Source organism: Coturnix japonica, chromosome 4 (assembly GCF_054131305.1).
Source record: "Coturnix japonica strain WE chromosome 4, WE-NBRP24, whole genome shotgun sequence".
Taxonomy (NCBI): Eukaryota; Metazoa; Chordata; class Aves; order Galliformes; family Phasianidae; genus Coturnix; species Coturnix japonica.
The window spans coordinates 35,113,570-35,132,133 of NC_140666.1; the positions used below are offsets into that span (position 1 = coordinate 35,113,570).

The window sequence follows — 18,564 nt, forward strand, 5'->3', positions numbered from 1 at the left end:
AGCACATGCTTTGGTATGGTCTAGATCTCTGAGATGCTTCAAATTAAGGAGATTGTCAGTAGCTACGAATGGAGGATACAAGACTCAGAGGTTTTCTGTTTTATTTAAGTAATTCATCTGTATGAAGGAAATACAGAGTTAGCAAGGATGACAGTAAAGGATGTAGATCTTTGTAAAGCAGCATTCATTACTAGCTGCTGTGAAGTTACTATAACCTCTTCCTGTGATGTAGTGCTTTCAGGAGGTTGAGAAGAAATGTTGGTTTAGTTTAATTTAAAGACTGTATGTTACTGAATTAAAATCGTCAAACCACTGTACTGCTACATTCCACATCGCCAAAATCACTACAGACCTTTTGAGTGTGTGAAATAACATTTCTTAGTGTTGACCTTTAGGCCAATTTACACTGGTTTCACTTAAGTGCCTCCTCTTACCTTAAATTAAATAAAGAAGTTATATATTTGTTCAAATCATAGAGATGATCCCTGGTAAAATTAAAAGACCTTTAGCCACTTCCATAATTAGAACAATCCTCTTTTCATCAATTAAGAAAAAGGCTATTCAACCATGAGAGTAACTCCAGAAATGGGTCTGAAGTCAGGTAGAAAGAAGAAACGAAACCAAACAGCCAAATCAAACTGGAGGACTTGGCATTCATTTACTAAAATTTTACAAGTGCTATGATTCTACTTATATAAAAAAGAGCTCTAGAGCAACATATTTAATTATCACTTGGTTTCTCTCTTTATGGCTAATTTAAATGCAAATGTACCAGGCAGTTTTGACATGTGGTGACCTTATTATCCATTTTATTTTCCAATACAAACGTGAGAAACCAAACAACAACAAAATAGTAAATGTTTTTGTTTTGTTTTTTAATTGAATGATCTCTTAGGGAAGAGAAGAAACAAGACAAGTAGTAGAGACATCTTGCATGTTTAAAAGGGTAAATAGCACATTATTGTTTATTTGTAAACTAATTCTAAAGATTTAGGTATTCTATGTTTTCTTCACTTAAACATGACTTCTTAAGAGTCCCCTCTCTATTTGCCTTATTCATTTGTTATCATGACATAAGATTGATATACACTTTCAGTCTTGATAAAAAGCTTCTCACAATTAACCCCATGCAGATGAGGGCCACAGACTGGAGTTACCTGCAGTCAGCTGCAAACGCGCACACAGCTCATTGCCACAAACACAGAACAAGTCATTTACATGCACCTTTGCTTTGTAACAGAAAGAATAATAAATGCAAACAGCCTCTGTATCTCAGCAGGGAGGTGCTTTATCCAGCCAAGTGACAACTGCTTACATCACTTCAGTGTGGCTGCAAGTGCCAGCCTGATCATGTGCTTAGCTGAAAGCACTTTTATCAAACCCTGCAATGCCTTAAAGTTCACACACACAATCAAATACATTCTAAAAAAGGGTTTTATAAAAGTGCTAACTAGTTTTGTCCATAAAGAAGCATGCAAATGCCTGAACTTTATTCCATCTGGATTTCTGGAGTCAGCCGTCTATGCTGGCAGGTGAGTGCTACTCAGTGCCATGCTCTTTGGATTGCTTTGGTTTTACACATAGAATCTCAGTCTTCAGTAGTTCCCTCAAAATTCAAATATAAGCAAATTCTCTGACTGCAAATTAAGAATCAGTACTTTCATGGTCTGCCTTGCATTTCTACAGCTAATATAGAATTCAGTATTAATTGTAGAAATGCAAAATGTAGCCTTATTATGTTAAGCTACATCATATAAAATTCATCTCCACAAACAACCACCGAATTGTAGATTCTCTGGGCATTCTCAGTTTTTCCACTGTCTTCTCTTTTTATGACCAGCTTCCACATGCTGTTTGATAGGAGCTGTCTCATTACAGCTCTAAAAGAAACAGGGCTCCATTCAGGCCTTAAATGACTTTATTTTTTCAGTCTTATATCAGTTCCATTGAGTTAACTCTTTCCAGTAAGTACAGTACAAGAACCACAGGTAATATCTCTTCTATAAGAAATGAGTACTTTATCAATCCAAAATGTTTAAGGCAGCTTCAGACTTGAGTCTTGCAAAACCAGGACCTCCTGATGTGACAGTTCAGTGTATCACAGCGAGGGCAGCGAGCCAATAAATGCAGCAGCTAAGTTTTTCAAGATGTTTGACTGGTGTGATTTACAAAGGATGAATTTATTCTGCCTTATCTGTACATCATAATTATTCTCAATTATTCCCAATGTGTTGCCTATCATTCTCTGGCCTTTCTACCATTTATTTTGATCACTTCTGAGTAGGCCCATAGGATAAGAATTAATCATCAAGAAAAATTAAGTAAATCAGTTGTGAGAGCCTCCTTCAGAGGAAACATTGTTTCTAATAGTGGCTGCTTTTAGCTGAATTCAATTTACTGTTGGCTTAAGAATAACGACACAATTAAGGAAGTGATTTTGGCAAAAGTAAGAACATTCAGAGTTTCAGCCTAGAGTAATACTGAAGATTAAAATCCCATTCCTTGTGTGTTACCATCTTTTTAACCCTTTTCAGGCCAAAATTAATCAAGTATTTCAGTTTATGCCCCAATATCCAGCTCTGCTTATGGGAGATGAGTCATGCGCAATGCATTAAATGGCTTCCCACAAGGACTTCTGATGCTGCTTGTGTTCTGAATGATCTTCAGCAAATACGATAGGCTTCATTTTTCAAAACTAACCATTTCTGTGCTAGTTTTTGGCATCTGAGTTTTTCAATTTTCATCTTAAGACAACCAAGGTCTAGCTCTTTGAAATGTGATTTCATTTGTCACACTGAAAAATTAAAGTTTTGGTCACCTCCAAATAAGGTATATTTACTCAGAGGCCACTTCTGGCAATATTGGCCTTGTCACTATTTTTTATTTGATTCCTGAATATGAAAAATACAACACAAATTTTATACACAATTCAGACACTGTTACAATTAATTTGTACTAATATTTGGAACTTTTAGGTGCTCATCGAGAAAGCAACACAGATCCCGTATTACTGATAGACTGATAGCTTTAAGAATCCCTGCTACCTCATTGCATCTCATCTGCCTCATGAAAAATGAAACTACTGTACCTTCTATATAAAAGAACCCAGCAACAAGCAAATCATTGTGTGTGTTTTCATGTGCTACCATTTAAAACTACCTGCCATGAACTCCAGGAAAAAAATAATAATCTTACCGCCTCCCAGTTATAATAGGCAAAAAGTCTTCTGATTTGGCTTCAATGACTTTAAACATTACTTTCTGCAGATCTGAAATTCCCACAGCCATGTCTTCGAGCATCCCTGCTTCTTCACCTATACAGAAAGATTACAGAAGTTATTTAACAGAGAAGACAGATGACACTGAATAGGTTATAGTAAGGCAATGCAGGGATTATATTTTCCAGTCTGTGCATCTAAAAGTCACAGTCCCAAATCCACATTAAAGTAACCTACATAAAAGCAGGCTGATTTTAAGAACTGCTGACAATTCTCTGTGGCCTAGATGATAACGAGTATTAAGCACCTCTGAAAATCAACCTGTTCTATATGTGCATAGAATAACTTCAGAAAAGCTTTTTTTTTTTTTTTTTTTTGTCTGTTCTAAAAGTGTTTTTAAAGACTGTCCTGCTGATGGAGGACAAAGGTTTTAAGAATAACAGCGAATATAGCATAAAAGGAGTCTGATGGCAATCTTCAAGTGTGGAGATGCAATTGCCTACACAGCAAAGAACTGCATAAATGCTAAATCCTTCTACTTAATCAAAAATCTCTATTTTGGGGGAGTATTCCAATACATCTAGTTCAAACCATTTTGAAATAAGCTGCAATTTCTCTCTCCAAATATCTTTTAAATAGATATCAAAGGACGGAACCCATAACAATTAAACAGTTTTCAAGGTATCTTCACATCGCCAATACTGACACAGTCAGGGAACAGGAGATAGCAACCCCTTACACGTTCTGTTTGGGTTAGCTTTGTAAACCTATTTTGGGTCAGGTCAAATGCCTTTACAAAGTATTTATCAAAATCAAGAGATCCCCTAGCTGTACTGATGAAGCTAACCTACTGTATTTCAGGCACTGCAGTTCAGCACTCTGTATCAGCTACTGCTCTCTGAGGGAGTGAAAATAAAATAAGTAATTTGTGATATATTGCATTGACAACAAAGTATCAACAGCTTCAATGTGCCATAATATGGAAGCCTACTTTCTCTTCAAGCTAATATTTCTTGATTCAGCAAGCCAAATTTCTGGAAATAGAATCAAGGTTAAAAACAGAAACTCCTGGGTAAACATCTGGTCTGCATGCATAAGGAATGTCATCCAAGAACTCTACTTACTATATGTGCTTAGGAGTCCTTCATATTGCACAAGTAATCCAACAGTATGAAGCTGTTGTAAAAATCCTTGATCATGTAAACATGTGTGCAGCTTGATTATAAACCCACAGACCAATCCAGCAAGCTATAAAGAAAATAAAATGTGAAATCACATCAGTAATATTTAGATTATTGAGAACTTAGGTATTTCCACTTAGTGACTATATACATTATTTCATGCTATTTTATTGTCGAGCCACTTCATTGTATAAAAATAAGTATTCTCTTATTTAATATTGCAAAACCCCCCCCCCCTTTTTTTTTTTTTTTTGAGGTTGTATTATTTACACTAGAATAAATGAAACCAGAGCCTTCCTTAATAGAATATAAACACAGAAGGAAGTGAATTATAATAGATTTCAGTGCAGCTTGGCACCTACTTAATGCAAACACCTCCTTGCTCATCACACCCAAAATCCTTAACTATGTTAGGAAAAATACACAATCTTGAAGCAGAAATTAGACAAGTCATTTATAAGAAAACTATTTGGAAGACACCATCTACAGGAGAGGATCCAAAGAACTTCAGCTATGAAGAAGACTGCTCTGAGGACAGACATGTTGACAGTCTTTGGACACATAAAATACTGATTCAAACTGAAAACAAATGATCTATAATTCATTTCCAAGGTGACCAGAAGAAAAATTTCCAGCTTGAATAACAGCAAGGAATGTTCAGGCTAGACTTGAGATCCTTACAGGTAAGGATACTGGCATAGATAATCTGGGTAGTCTGTATCAATAGCTTTATGGATCCTTCTTTGTGCAAAAGGGATAGATTACTTAAGATATTTCAGTATAGTGCAGACCTATTTCTGTGACTCAGTGATTCAGTTACTATGGATTTCCATTTACTATTGATTTTTCAAACACATTATAAGATACTTAGGTAGATGTAATGGAAAATACATGAAAAAGTTGTGTTAAACTGGGAGGAAAAAATAACAACAAACCAATGCATTTGCAAGCATAGCATGTTCAATTACAGCAATACTAATAACATCAAATATAGTCACCACAGTAGAGGATAAGTGATATAAGACAACCTACTGCTTGACTAAAGACAATGTCTCTCCTTAGGGTCAGCATCAAACATTGTGGCAAACCACAGGCAAGCTCCTGGAGCAGAACAAATGCCATGGACTGCTTTGCCCTAGTGACCACCTCTCCCATGCAATCCTTCAGTGTAATCACCAGGGGATAAAGCTGCTCATACCAGTCACCTAGAACAAGACAGATCATTAGTTCCAAAAAAGGAAAGTTGTAGAAAAAAAATCTGTTTTTTGTGGTTTGCAGTAGAATGCCTTAGACTTTTGGTGACACTACAGCTCTATTCTACCATTGTGGTTCTGCAAACATGAGAGGAATGACTCTACCTTACAATTGAGATGGGGGATATTTTTCTAACAGACTGAATTTCCTTGTAAAGCCTGCATTAAAGCGTTAAAGAGCATTTTGGGTTAAGGGTGAAAACTCATTTAACGTGACATGAATATGATGAAGAATCTCATGTTCTATATAGCACTGACAACTCAGATCTAAGCAAATGAAATGTAGCCAAAAAAGAAAAAAACAAACTCCAAAATAGCACATATTAAAGAAAGAGTGGGTGCTGGAAGGCAAAGCAGAAGAACAAATAGTTACCTGGGAAGGCTATTACCTATTTAATGTATAGGCTGGAAAGGTAGTAACCTTCAAGTCACATTCATTTTTCTTTTTAGTTTCTATCTGTATTCTCTTCAAATAGAAATATTGAACTCATTATTTTTTTAGTTCCTCTGAGCAGAGAGATTTCAAATAATTCTATAAAATGTTTTGCTCAGTTAAAATGCATGTTAGCAATCTCAGAAAAAAAAACAAACAAACAAAAAAAAACCCCAAAAAACAGGCTAGTGAAACATATTAAAAAGAAAATTGGACTTCTGAATATACAAGAAGTGGCAGAAAGTGATAATGAGAAATGGAGGAAAACTAGAATAGCTTACTCAAACTTGCCCAATTATTTGAGCTGTTCCTGAATTCATGAAGATGTAATAAAAGCAGACCTGCACTGTACTTATCTGAGGTTTTGCCTACTCCTTTACAACAAGCAAATAATAATTAAAAAAAAAGTCTTCTTTCAGATTGTGCCCCTTGCTTTCATTGTTGTAGTTTCAAAAGAGAGAAACCTGTGCTCTATAAAAATCCATATAAAAACAGGGAGTGTAACTGACTTAATACTGTTCAGCACTAAGTCATTTAACCTGTAGATTAGTGTAATTAAGAATCAATGGTAATCAAAATCTATTCAATTTAAACTGTAATTACGTGGAAGATAACAGCACATTTTTTCAGGTAACAGAATCTGAATCAGGTCAGTGAAAGGCTCATTAGTACTATGGAGTTCTTTAAACCAGACCACATAGCTGCCTGCTGCAAAGTTAATTTGGCTATGCTACGGAAAAATATGGAAATGGATAAAACTGTAGCCAAGACAACAGAGAGCACAGACAGCCAGGAGGAACCACAAAAAATTAAGCTGCAGGAAGGAAGGAATAGGAATTAAGACAGAGCAGTCAGAGAGAATAACTTGGATTGCTTTGCAAACAGTGCCTATGTGGTGAGACAAACTATGTTTTAACAGAGACATACATATTTCAGTTGAAGAAATAAAGACTGAAGAGCTAATCCCTGGAAAATAGTAGCTATCAAGTTACAGCCATCATGAACCAAACAGAACATAAGCATCTCCAGTTCCATGCTGGAGGATGGATTTTATAGGATTTTATACAAAAATATTGATAACAACACATGCCAACATCTGGTTTACACATTTTAAAGACTACTGGAATAAACAAGAGCTTGCAGAGGACAGCTACCAAGATTTAGAGTTTAATCTTCTTAAGCCTATAAAAAAGATGAAGCAGTAATTTGAATTCTGTACTTTATGAAGAAAAAAATGAAGAGTACTAAAGGGGATGGGTATTCTAGTGAATAAAAGCAAAAGAAACAAAGGCTGGAGGCTGCTGTGAGACACATTCAAATTTATAAATACAGCAGAAAACTGGAAGGCAGACTAGGTTGACCAGGTCACCTAAATACTTCTTTTGAGTCTTAAATTATACTGATTTTTCTTAAATTAATCAATAAATAAATGCCATGAGAAGCAGAATGAGATTAAAACACAGTGTACATTAAATCAGTGAGCAGGACATAACTGATAAAAATGGATTTTCTAGCCTGCTTCTCACCTGAACAAATAATTTGATGAAATCCCTGGGTATTCCCCATTTTTCTTATAATCAGCAGCACAACCTAAGCTGTGAAAGCATGATCGCTTACTTAAGGGTAGAAAAGTAGACCTGAAAGTGGAGACAATCTACTCCTAAGGAGAGCTGAACAAACACAACCAAATACACTGACATCCAGGGCAAGAAAGAAAAAGATGAATTTGTACAGTAGACGCATTTTATGTGCATACTTTTACAACTTAGGTTTGGTAGAGAGGACTAAGGAGATCCACCAGCTTTCCTTCACAGAAGAGTAGATCGTATACCAACCACAAAAGTCAAGTAATACAGAGTTTTATTCTACCCAGTTGCCCCTTAATCAGATACTCCACATAGTGTGTTTCTGTTTCTTTAGGAATATAACTTTGTACTTGTCCTCAGTGAACTGCATTCTAGTATTTCAGTGCTCCATTGCGTCAACATCCATTCTAGTCCTACTCCCATGGTGTTTAAAGCATCTCCCAGCTTTAATCGCCTGCAAATTTTATGAGAATCATCTATATTTCATAAGCCAAGTCAGTAATGAAAATATTGAATAATACTGGACTGAAAACAAATCTAAGAGGATTCTACTTCATACAGCCTTCCAGGATGCCAGTGAAAAACTGATATCTTAATTTTTCTTATGATTTTATGAATTATTTGTCATGCTCCACGTGCTAGGTAGCTTCACAAACACATTCTCAGAAGAATTTTTCTAAGACTGGAAAGTAATTCTTGTAAAGACAAAAATCAGAAATATGACTAGCACAAGTAATGTCAGAATTTGTAAGTTCCTTTTGCACTTAGAAGAAATTCAGAGATTTGGAGTACTCAAGGTAATTTTTTTCATTGAATGACAGTCAAGCTAACTGTGTTAAAAATAGATCCTACCAAATATTAATGTGAAAACAGTGACGTAAGATCACTGTACAGAGAGCTTTACTTTCATATGCACTTTGCTTCATATAAAACAATAAAAATACTAAGTTTGTAGGAAGCCTTACCTGAATGGTTAAATAAATGAGAAATTATTTTACTTTACAGTATAAAATAGATTTGTACTTAACAACTGGATGGGAGAAAATACAATATCCCCATGTAATAAAATGACCTAAAACAATCACTTAGCTCCTTGCCCACAGAGAAAGTGTTCACCTTTAGTAGAGATGTTCAGTCCCCAGAAGGTGGAGCTAGTTTGCAAATCAAAAAAGGGATTACACAGCTACTTGAGAACAGAATATTTATGAATGGACAGGTATACTTTCAGGCTTGTCCTTTTACTTTAAAGTAAGACTAGTGTTCTAAGATTTAAAAAAAAATAGTACATCACAAAACAAGTTCTTTGAAGGGTCAAAGAAGAACATCTTCATAGATGCTCAATCATTGGTCTGTGTTAAAATCTGTTAAAATCTGTTCTTATACTGGATATCCAATTGCAAATACTCCAGTGAGGACATAAAACAAGGTTATTCATTAACAATGTACAAGTGTCTGTTTCTGAGAAACACAGCAAATACTGCAGCTTTGAAATTGCTCCTTGAAACTGAGAAGCACATTTATAAAAAAACAACAACAAAAAGCATTGTATTTTGAGGCCTATATAAATTTAAAAGACTTTGGACAATGCAGAATTTATATGCAAAGGATAGCATGGAATACTAATAAACTTGTGAAAAGAAAGTACATGTAAAAAGAACCTTAAAGTCCTGATCTAAATTCATGTTTAGATTGTCCTCATTTTCCTTTGCACAATGTGACTCACGTCTGAAGGTACTGTTCAGTTAAAAGACACAGTTTCCATATCTAGAAGAGTTTGTGAGACGTTCATGATGTCCACAACTCTTTCTTCAGGAGAAAATCTGCAATCAGCTCAGCATCAGCTGTTGCTGAAAGATGCCATCAGGATAACCACAGATCAGGACCTCTGATCCTGAAGAAACTGACAACAGGCTTGCAGAATCATATATGGAAAGGAACTGTAATAATTATTGCTTTTGTTTCTAACTCATTCAAGTATCTTACAGAAAACACTGGCCTTTCAGATATCAGATTTCTCTAAAACTGAATTTGCAAAATCCTCAATAAAATGGAAAAAAGACTTTTAAAAAGACTGAAGGATTAACTGAATGAATAAACATTTCAGAAAGGACATTAGGATCAAGAACATAAACTACAAGTAGACTACAGAACGACTGCCATGCTGCTAACACAAGAAGGGCAGCCTGTCCTGTTTGAAATATTTAGCATCCAAACAAAGGTGTCAAAGCCTAGTCATGAGGAAAGGAAACTCAATTCAAAAATCATGCTAGTCAGCCTTTTTGTAGGAAACTAAAAGACGGTGTAAAAGCCAGGCATGTTAAAATGGAAAACAGAAGGATGGGACTAAAAGAAAACATATAATCGCTATACAGGTAGCATGAGATTAAAAGAAGAGTAAGACAGTACAAGTATAGTACTCTGCTTCCACTGCCAACAGAGTTGCTAAAGTTCAATTTAGGATGGGATTCTTCAGTCTCATTCTCTCAACTTGCCTGCAAAGGTCTGCTCAGCCCCCAGCTAGTCATTCTACATGTTATACTGAAGCTGCACATGAAATATGATAAAGTTTGGCAGAAAAGCAAGCTCCTGCTCTTTTCAAGATAAAACCCACTGAACTGTTCATTAAAATGTGCTGATGATCAAATAGGAAGAGCCTAAGGCTGTGCAATAGCACTCCTATCTTGTTTTACCCTGGTAGCAGAGGGAAAAAGCCAATCCCATAATTCTTGTCCATATTACCTAATAATCATTAGATATCTTTGATGGCTTTATTTTACCTCAGAATTTAAATGGTATGAAGTTACAAACAAAAAATGTAATTAAAGCAGAACATCTGTCTTTTAAAGAAACAGAGAACCCTAGAAACTTTTGGTTATAAAGTTAACGGCAGCTACTGAAGACTTTAACATTTACTGTAGCTAATAATTCCCTTAATAAATATATATACAAATATCTATAAAGTAGTCCAATAATAGGATTGAAATAACAGGTCACACAGTGTAAATTTATTGACATCAAAAACTGAACATGCCAGACAAAACATAATGGCTTAAGGAAAATACCAGCAGAACAAATCAACCAACCCGAAACTGAAACAATCTCTTCTGAAACAGTTGGTGCAAACAGAATGCACTAATTAAGCCCAATGGTCTGAAATTACTCTTTCAGGACAGGACCACACTCCCTATTTCTATGTTTTCCTGCTTAGCTCTTGTAGTTATTTAATTCATGGATGAGAACTCAGCTCTTTGAGAAGGGATGAGGTTTCATCATTGTAATTCTGCAGTATTTCTCACTTCTCAGTAGAACACCAGAAAACTAAGTCTTCCAGGTATTTCTGCAGTTAATGTAACAACAGTTTACATTTTACCATCATTTTAAGTAAAAGCTGTTCTTCTGAAGATGCAAACAAAACTATGGCATTCTATTTCACATGTTTAATGGCAGTTGCATTTGGATGGATGCAATTCCCTAGGGCACTGAAAGACGGAACAATTTAATCTCAATTTACAGAGTCCTCATCAGGTATCAGATTATTCAAAAAATAAATTAACATACCAAGTCTGTAGCAATGTGGCTATGAACAGATGTTTTCTGTCACTTGAGTTATAAAATATGGCACCATTCTGCAGGTACTCTTCATAACTTACACTGAAAGTTACCCTTGACCAATTCATCTGCCCAGCAGCTTAGTTTTTGAATTTATATTTCACTCCAGGCATAACCCAGGTGCAATCACAACATCAATTTAAATTGTTTGAGATAACTTGGTTGATTTTGTATGTAGCAGATTAGGAAGTATTTGCACAGAGCCGGTGGAAGAGAAGTTGAGTGCGATAGATTTGATGGAGTGGTACAAAGAGCAGTTCGTACCACCACAGATAAACGTGGACATCTGTATAAACCTAGGAATGAACTATTGCATTTTACTGGCATCTCTAATTCTCCAGGACATGCTTTCATATTCTGACTCTGATGAAAAACAAAAAGACAAAAATAAAGAGAATTCAATGCTGTCAAGTAATTCTCCAAAGCAAAACAGTCTTGAGTTAAAAAAGGTAAGAAGATCTCTTTTAAAATCCATCTGCTCTTCCTGATTTATCCCGCAGAGAAATCATAATCCTGCAAGTGATGAAACTACAGTGTGTTACCTTGGTAAGTGATAACCCAAATTCAGTCTTAAGAACACACTCAAAAGTCAGACTGCATGAAAAGTTAGGCTAACAAAGGCATAACTCACATTGGAAGCTAACTACAAGAAAATGGTACCACTAACATTTCTTGATTAAAAAGACTCCATACTACAAATACAATCATGTTGGGAAAAAAAAAAAAAAAGAATAAGATCATTTAATACCAATATTGAGACTGCAAATATAAGCTCCACTTCTTAAAACTGTACTGAAACCCGAATGGTTCTAGTTAAGTACATTTCATGCCTTATTCTGAAAAACAGAGAAGACTTTCAGGGAGTTGAAAACAGTGAAGGAAAACCAGTAAGTGTTCACGTTGCTAAGTGTTTCTTCTTTTTTCTTGTATGAAAAGAGGGCATAAAAAATGAAGGATAATTCTAAATTTTAATTTTCCAAGACTTGAAAAAGATTAAAAACAATATCGATCTCAAATTTTGTTCTTTAACATTTTAGAAATTAGAGTACAGAAATAAAAACAGTGCATGTGACTCTCTCAGTACAAATGTACTGTAGTAACAGGAGAAATTTATGTCAAAGTGTACTAAGGCTTTTTCTGCCACTGTTAATTGGCATCCTGAATTTCAGCTATTAGTAGAAAAACTAGTTAACACCAGGAAGTTCATCTTCTAAGGATTGTTTCAAGTTGACAATTACATCTACTTCACTGTTGAGATTTTTATATATTCTTATCTAAAGGTCTGAAGGGCATAGAAAGCTTCTTTGAAAAAAAAACTACTTGTGTTGATAAAACCTTGTACCTTCTATTTGATAAGCCAGACCACCACCACTGAAAGCTACGACTATGCAAATCTTTTCACTCTCAAAGATACTGTTGACTCCTTTATCTCATTTTTCTGTGGCTTTTTCCATTTGTATTTACACTAGTCAATGGTCATATTAAAAAAAAAAAAAAAAAAAAAAAAAAAAGGGAAAAGAAAGGGAAAAAAGAAAACAGCAACTAAAAAATCACACCAAAAGGTTGCTTACTGCCTGCATGCTTGCAATCTGTGGCTGAAGGGTCAATTTCACCTTCTTTAATGTTGCTGCTGTTGTCTTTTTCAAGTAGTTTGTCCACCATGGCAATAACACAGTTTAAACTCTTCCCCACATTGGCCCACACCCTGTCCTGAAAAGAGCATAATATTATCACTGCACATTACTGAAGAAGGATAAAGAGACAAAACCAACTTCTTATCATTAAAATGGAGGCAAATTACACAAATATTATGTGTTAGCATATTACCACTTTTCTCATTCTACAGGCAGTTTAAGCCTTTTTCACGGACTGAATGACAACTGTAATCATGTTACTTTTTTTCTTGGGGGGAGGGAGTGATACTAAAAGAAACATAGTTCAAATTCTACATGAAATGGTTTTAGGCTCAATCACAGGAAACTGAGCAGATTGTCTGTTTGACATTACACACTTATGTGTACAGACACATAAGACCTGAACAAATCAAATCTTGTGTGCAACTAGATACTCTGCCATCATACTTGACAACTTCTTTTTAATAATTTAACATATCTTTTATTTCATCACATGATGTAGTCTGTTAATACAGATGTAAAATTAAAAGATAAAAATTAACATGACACGTTTGAGGTATCATCTGAGGTAATTTCAGTTCTGTCCTGCGCCTCTCACAAAGACTGCAATTGCAAGTTATTTGAGTTTATAATAAATATGAGAATTTCAGAAATAATAGTGTTGAAGAAAATCTTTACAAACAGAAAAAAGAAGGAGAGAGAATGAGGAGGGAGACAAAGAGTTAATATAGAATAGATACTGGCAGGCTCCCATCATGTGCAGGTTGGTACAGAAATCAAAGCTCACGCACATAATCTCGCAACTGGAAACTCAAAGAAATATTACAGTTCTGTATAAGTGGTAACACGTGGAAGTTGGGTGCAAGCAAAGGAATAACTACCACTATGGCAGACTTATTAAATATAATATTTACTTCTAACTACATGCCACAATTCTTAGGCCAGTCTCTGACACCAGCAGAGGGATCTCACATTTCTACATTCCCTCCACTTCATGCATGTACCTCAAATATTCCTGAAAAATGTTCAAAGTATGGATGAAATGTTTTGGGAAAACAGTTAGGTGAAGAGTAGCAAAAATGTCACAAATAGTAAAACTCCAAGGTCAAAAGAGCTGTAAGTTTTACTGGAGAGTGGCAGAGAACATCAGTCTTTGTAATCACTGAAGTTGCTAATGTGTATGAACTCAAGTTTTTCAGCATGGCTGCGGGAACATAATTTCCCTTTTCTCCCTCTGCTGGGGCAGCTCAATCCTAACAACAGTGTTAAGTTCTTAACGAGCATCTGGAGTTACTGCACAAGCAATACAAATAAGAGCTTTAGTTCATTTAGAAATGAGCATTTCTCCATGCAAACCAACTTTTAACCTAGCATTAAGATGATGTCTATAGAATATTCACGCAAACATTCCCTGAGGTTTTAGGAGTAAGATTCATAAACATCTGTTGACAGAAAGCTCACTTATTATCATACATCTGGCCATTTTACATGAGAGCAAGGGAGACAGAGCAAAAGCTTGTTGTCCCAGAGCTCTTTTTCTCTAGAAACAAGGTTCTTACAATTCAACTACATGCACTACATGCAGACACAAGAAGTAGATGCGTCTATTATTTGTGGTGATATTATAATCTACATCAAAGATGGCCTCATTGTAAAGAACACATCTCGAATAAAATTGTTCTCTCCAATCAATGAAAATCAAGTAACTCACTGTTCTTCTACATGAGGGGAAATATAAATACATAAATTTCATGTTCCCTCTTCCCTCTCACCTTTCACGTTTTCTTGTAGTCTATCATGCCTTCCACTCACCTTGCATATTCTTAAGCAATTTATTTTCCATTTGCCTATAAAATGTGTCACAAATGATCATTTTGCAGCACGTGTCAGAGTAAAATATAAAACACACACAATCTGTCTTATAAGCCTTTTGCGAGAAGTTAGGGAGGAATAAATAAAATGTTATTTCTTCATACATCAAAGAGCTGACACCCTAGGTTTTTCAACAGGATGCTTCTTCCCTAGCAATAGTTTTCCCACCAGTTGTCAAAGAGTTAACTAACTGTTAAGTTTACTTCTGTGGTATAAAGAACCAAGAGAAAGAAGGTTTCTGTCTTACTCATTTTGTTTCTTTAAACTCAAAAGTCAACCTAATAACAGGAAAATAATGTGCAAGGAGGCTTGACTGTGCAGGGATAAAGCAGCCTGGGACAAATCAATGGCACATTGACATTGTGATGTGCCCTTTCACATACAGTGCTACAGTTGCACACTTGGGCAATGTCTTGATGCAGCAACTACATCACTCAGTGCCATGGAGACTGTTTCCATTAGGATGCATCTTGTGCATATCCACATATTATATTAAAGCCCTTTAGAGGTGTGCTCATAGATAAAGCAAGTACTTTAACTATCATTCATGATTAAAATTCTGTTATAATATGACAGTGCTTTGGAATGGAAAGAATCATACATGGGTCAGTACCTCAGAACAATATCTGAACACCATGCCAATATTTGTAAATAATTTATAGGAAATGACATTTTATGGTCTTCGCAACTCCAATTATGTTAGGTAGTCAGTCAGAAATGTAGAGCAGAAACAGCTCCAAGGGGCAATATGCCTACCTTTTCTTGTATAATGCATGACAACATGCTCTGTTCCCTCCTAGGTTCTAGGATAGCAGAAGCAGCTGGCAAGAGAAGAAGAGAGTACCTATCCAGAGGCAATCTAATACTCTCAAATTAAATATTTTTTCTTCAACAGCACTGCTGTACTGCTGCCTACATACAGGGCACCGATATAAACAGCTCAATCCATACTGCTGTCAGCTACGGTGGGATCAATACCTGTACTTGATATCAAAGCAGAAGTACAGCACAGCAGCACTATGGAGAAGAGGAAGGCTTTCTGGGAAACACCATTCACACAATGAAAGGGCACTGTGCACAGTCAAGAAACTGGGAGCTACTCCTTAAGATAAATTTGGATGCCAGGGAAGGAGGAGATCTTGATAAGTTGTTTTAGTACTGTGCTTTGGATTCACTTTTGTGATGTTTGTAGGATGATGCAGTCTTTGAAAGAAGGTGGAATGGGGTCAGTTCAAAGAGTTGTTGAACATAATTTAGAATTTGCACAACTGCAAAATAGAAATCTGAGTTAGAAAAACAACTTGAGATAATGGAGAGGAAAAGCAACAAAGGAGAATGATAGTACCCTGCATACAAATAATTTTTTTCTTTTCTTATAGCTGGCTGTCAGAGTAGATTAAGTTTTTTTATTTTATTTTCAAATTTTCTACGTGATTATTCTTAATATTTCCAACGCAATAATGTAAGCTTGATCATTAAAACTCACATTATCATTACCTTCATTTTAATAAAGAAATGAGTATCAATGGAAGCCTAATGCCTAATCTTCAAATTTAGAAAAAAAGACAACATTTCTTTAAGATTTATAATGCCTCAAGTTTGATATTGACTCAAACTCAGTTTATTAATTCAGAAAATATCTAGGGATGCACTTAAATTTAACCAAGCAGGTAATTTCACTATTTCAGCAAGAATAAATATCCCAATGCTGTAAACTAATGCATTTTTGTGGTTTAGTAATTAGGTGCAAATATCTGGCAGAAATATATCAATAAAAAAAAATCAACAATAAAATATAGTTCAGCTAGCTTCTTTGCAGCAGCAGAATTAGTACATTAAAATACAATTTGCACAAAAATTTCCATTCTCCCCTTTGTCAAATGTATTGTGATATTTATTTTACTGAATGCCTCGGCAGCTGCAATCAAACATTTCGGTTTAAATTTCAAGTAAAGAGAGACAGTTCTATCAACCGGATTGCAGAAAAGAAACTTGAAAAATGAATGCAAGGTTTTAAAGTCAGCAGATAAATAAAAGAATGAGTTAGTTATTTATTGTTTAACTCTCATGTCTTCCTAATGAATGGGCATGGAGATAATTGTCTTTTCTCTTCAAGTCACATTCTTCTTCACTTATTTATGGTATGGATAAAAGTTACCACTCCAGTGTAGGTAACAATAGCTCACAGTTATTAATTATTTACAACACAGATTAATATGTCTGAATCCTTTATATTTATGAGAATACAGTGATGAACTGAATACAGTGTGAACCTGAAACGAATAAAAATAACTTGAGTTCAGGGTATATATAACAAAGAAGCACATCTTTTGTGAACACATCTACCAAATCATTTAATTTACAAAGTCTCAGCCACAAGTAATATACATCTTTGAAAGACATACCAAGAATGTTAAGATCTAAAACCCATACTTGATTTTTTAATGCAATCTCAGATATCTTCTAGAAACAAAATCAATGGGAAAACAGCTCTGTTTTGCTAAGAACTCATGGACGTTGAAACTATTTATGTCCAGTCTTGGCCAAAAAAAAAAACCCCTAACATCAGTGTATGCCTTTTCAAACTCGTTAAATCTGTCTAATCAAGAAAAAGAATTCAAGTAAGAGTAAATAACACTTATTCTCCTATTTAGACAAGAAGATATTCATCATCCTCACTATTATATGCTCCTCTAAGCTGTTGCACTGAAGCACACTGCAGTTAAGAAAGTCGTTTAAATTAGTTTTAGGGAAGTATATCATTTTTAAATTATAGTAACTCAAAATATATTTGAAAAATGTTATTTAATACTTTTGAATTACTTCCTTCCCCAGCAAAGTGTGACAAATGTACTAGGGGCTTCCATTTGTTTATGCTCATTTTTAGGTTTTGGGATTCAATACCAACCAAAAGTATTCCAGCTACTTACCCACTCTTCCTCATCATACTCAGAATGATGGGGTATAGAGTCCTGTCTTTTAACCTGAGATGGATGATCCTGATGCTTTAGGTCATCCCCCTCTTCTGCACTGTTTCTAGGCACAGCTGGTTTCTTGAGGACACAGCCAGGTCGGGCTGTATATAGTGCTAAAAGGGCACTTCTGACCAGCTGATCCTTAAATGCATGCACAAACAACTCTGTCTACAGATAAAAAGAACAAAAACAAACACAAGGTTAGAACAAATAATTATGCTTAGATTTGGAAGTTCATGTTTCTGGTAAGCCCAAAGAACAGAAAGCTATGTAAACCAGCAAAAAATAAGGAACAATTCAAGACTTTTTACAACATCACATTCTACAATCTTATCACCCTAAGAATTAACTAACACAAGAGTAAAGTATCTGTATTAGAGATTATCACCTTTTCATACAATCCTGTTTTATTTGAGCTTCAAATTTTGCCTGCAGCAACAAACCTCTACAAAGACTAGTTCTAAGAGTATCCAACCACTTCTCAATCATTTGCAGATGTCAGACAAAATCTGATCAACAAATCACAGAATCACAGCATGGCCTGGGTTGAAAACCTGACTTAGTGGGAGGTGTCCCTGCCTACAGCAGGGGGGTTGGAAGTAGATGATCATAAAGGTCCCCTCCAACCCAAACCATTCTATGATTCAATGAAAACAAGCACCCTTAAGTTCTAAATGTTACTCTCTGTCTTCCTGGAAATCCTTCTCCCAGTTTCGGCACTCCTTTCCAGTGTTTTATCCAGACCCTTTTGGTTAGTATTGACTTCACTTTTATGTACCTTTACTCAAACTCTTCTTTTTCCAT

The 18,564-nt window shown here is 35.3% G+C and overlaps 1 protein-coding gene across 18 annotated transcripts in view; it reads right to left on the reverse strand.

Moving 5' to 3' along the window:
- INPP4B (inositol polyphosphate-4-phosphatase type II B) overlaps positions 1-18,564 on the reverse strand; it is a 248,411-nt gene that overhangs the window by 40,824 nt on the left and 189,023 nt on the right. For all 18 annotated transcript variants that reach the window (XM_015861150.3, XM_085544945.1, XM_085544943.1 and 15 more), the window contains 5 exons: positions 17,716-17,928; positions 12,851-12,989; positions 5,431-5,603; positions 4,342-4,465; positions 3,196-3,313 (listed from right to left, as the gene is read on the reverse strand). In XM_015861150.3, coding sequence (XP_015716636.2) covers positions 3,196-3,313; positions 4,342-4,465; positions 5,431-5,603; positions 12,851-12,989; positions 17,716-17,928 — 767 coding nt within the window. The remainder of the gene's footprint in view (positions 1-3,195; positions 3,314-4,341; positions 4,466-5,430; positions 5,604-12,850; positions 12,990-17,715; positions 17,929-18,564) is intronic.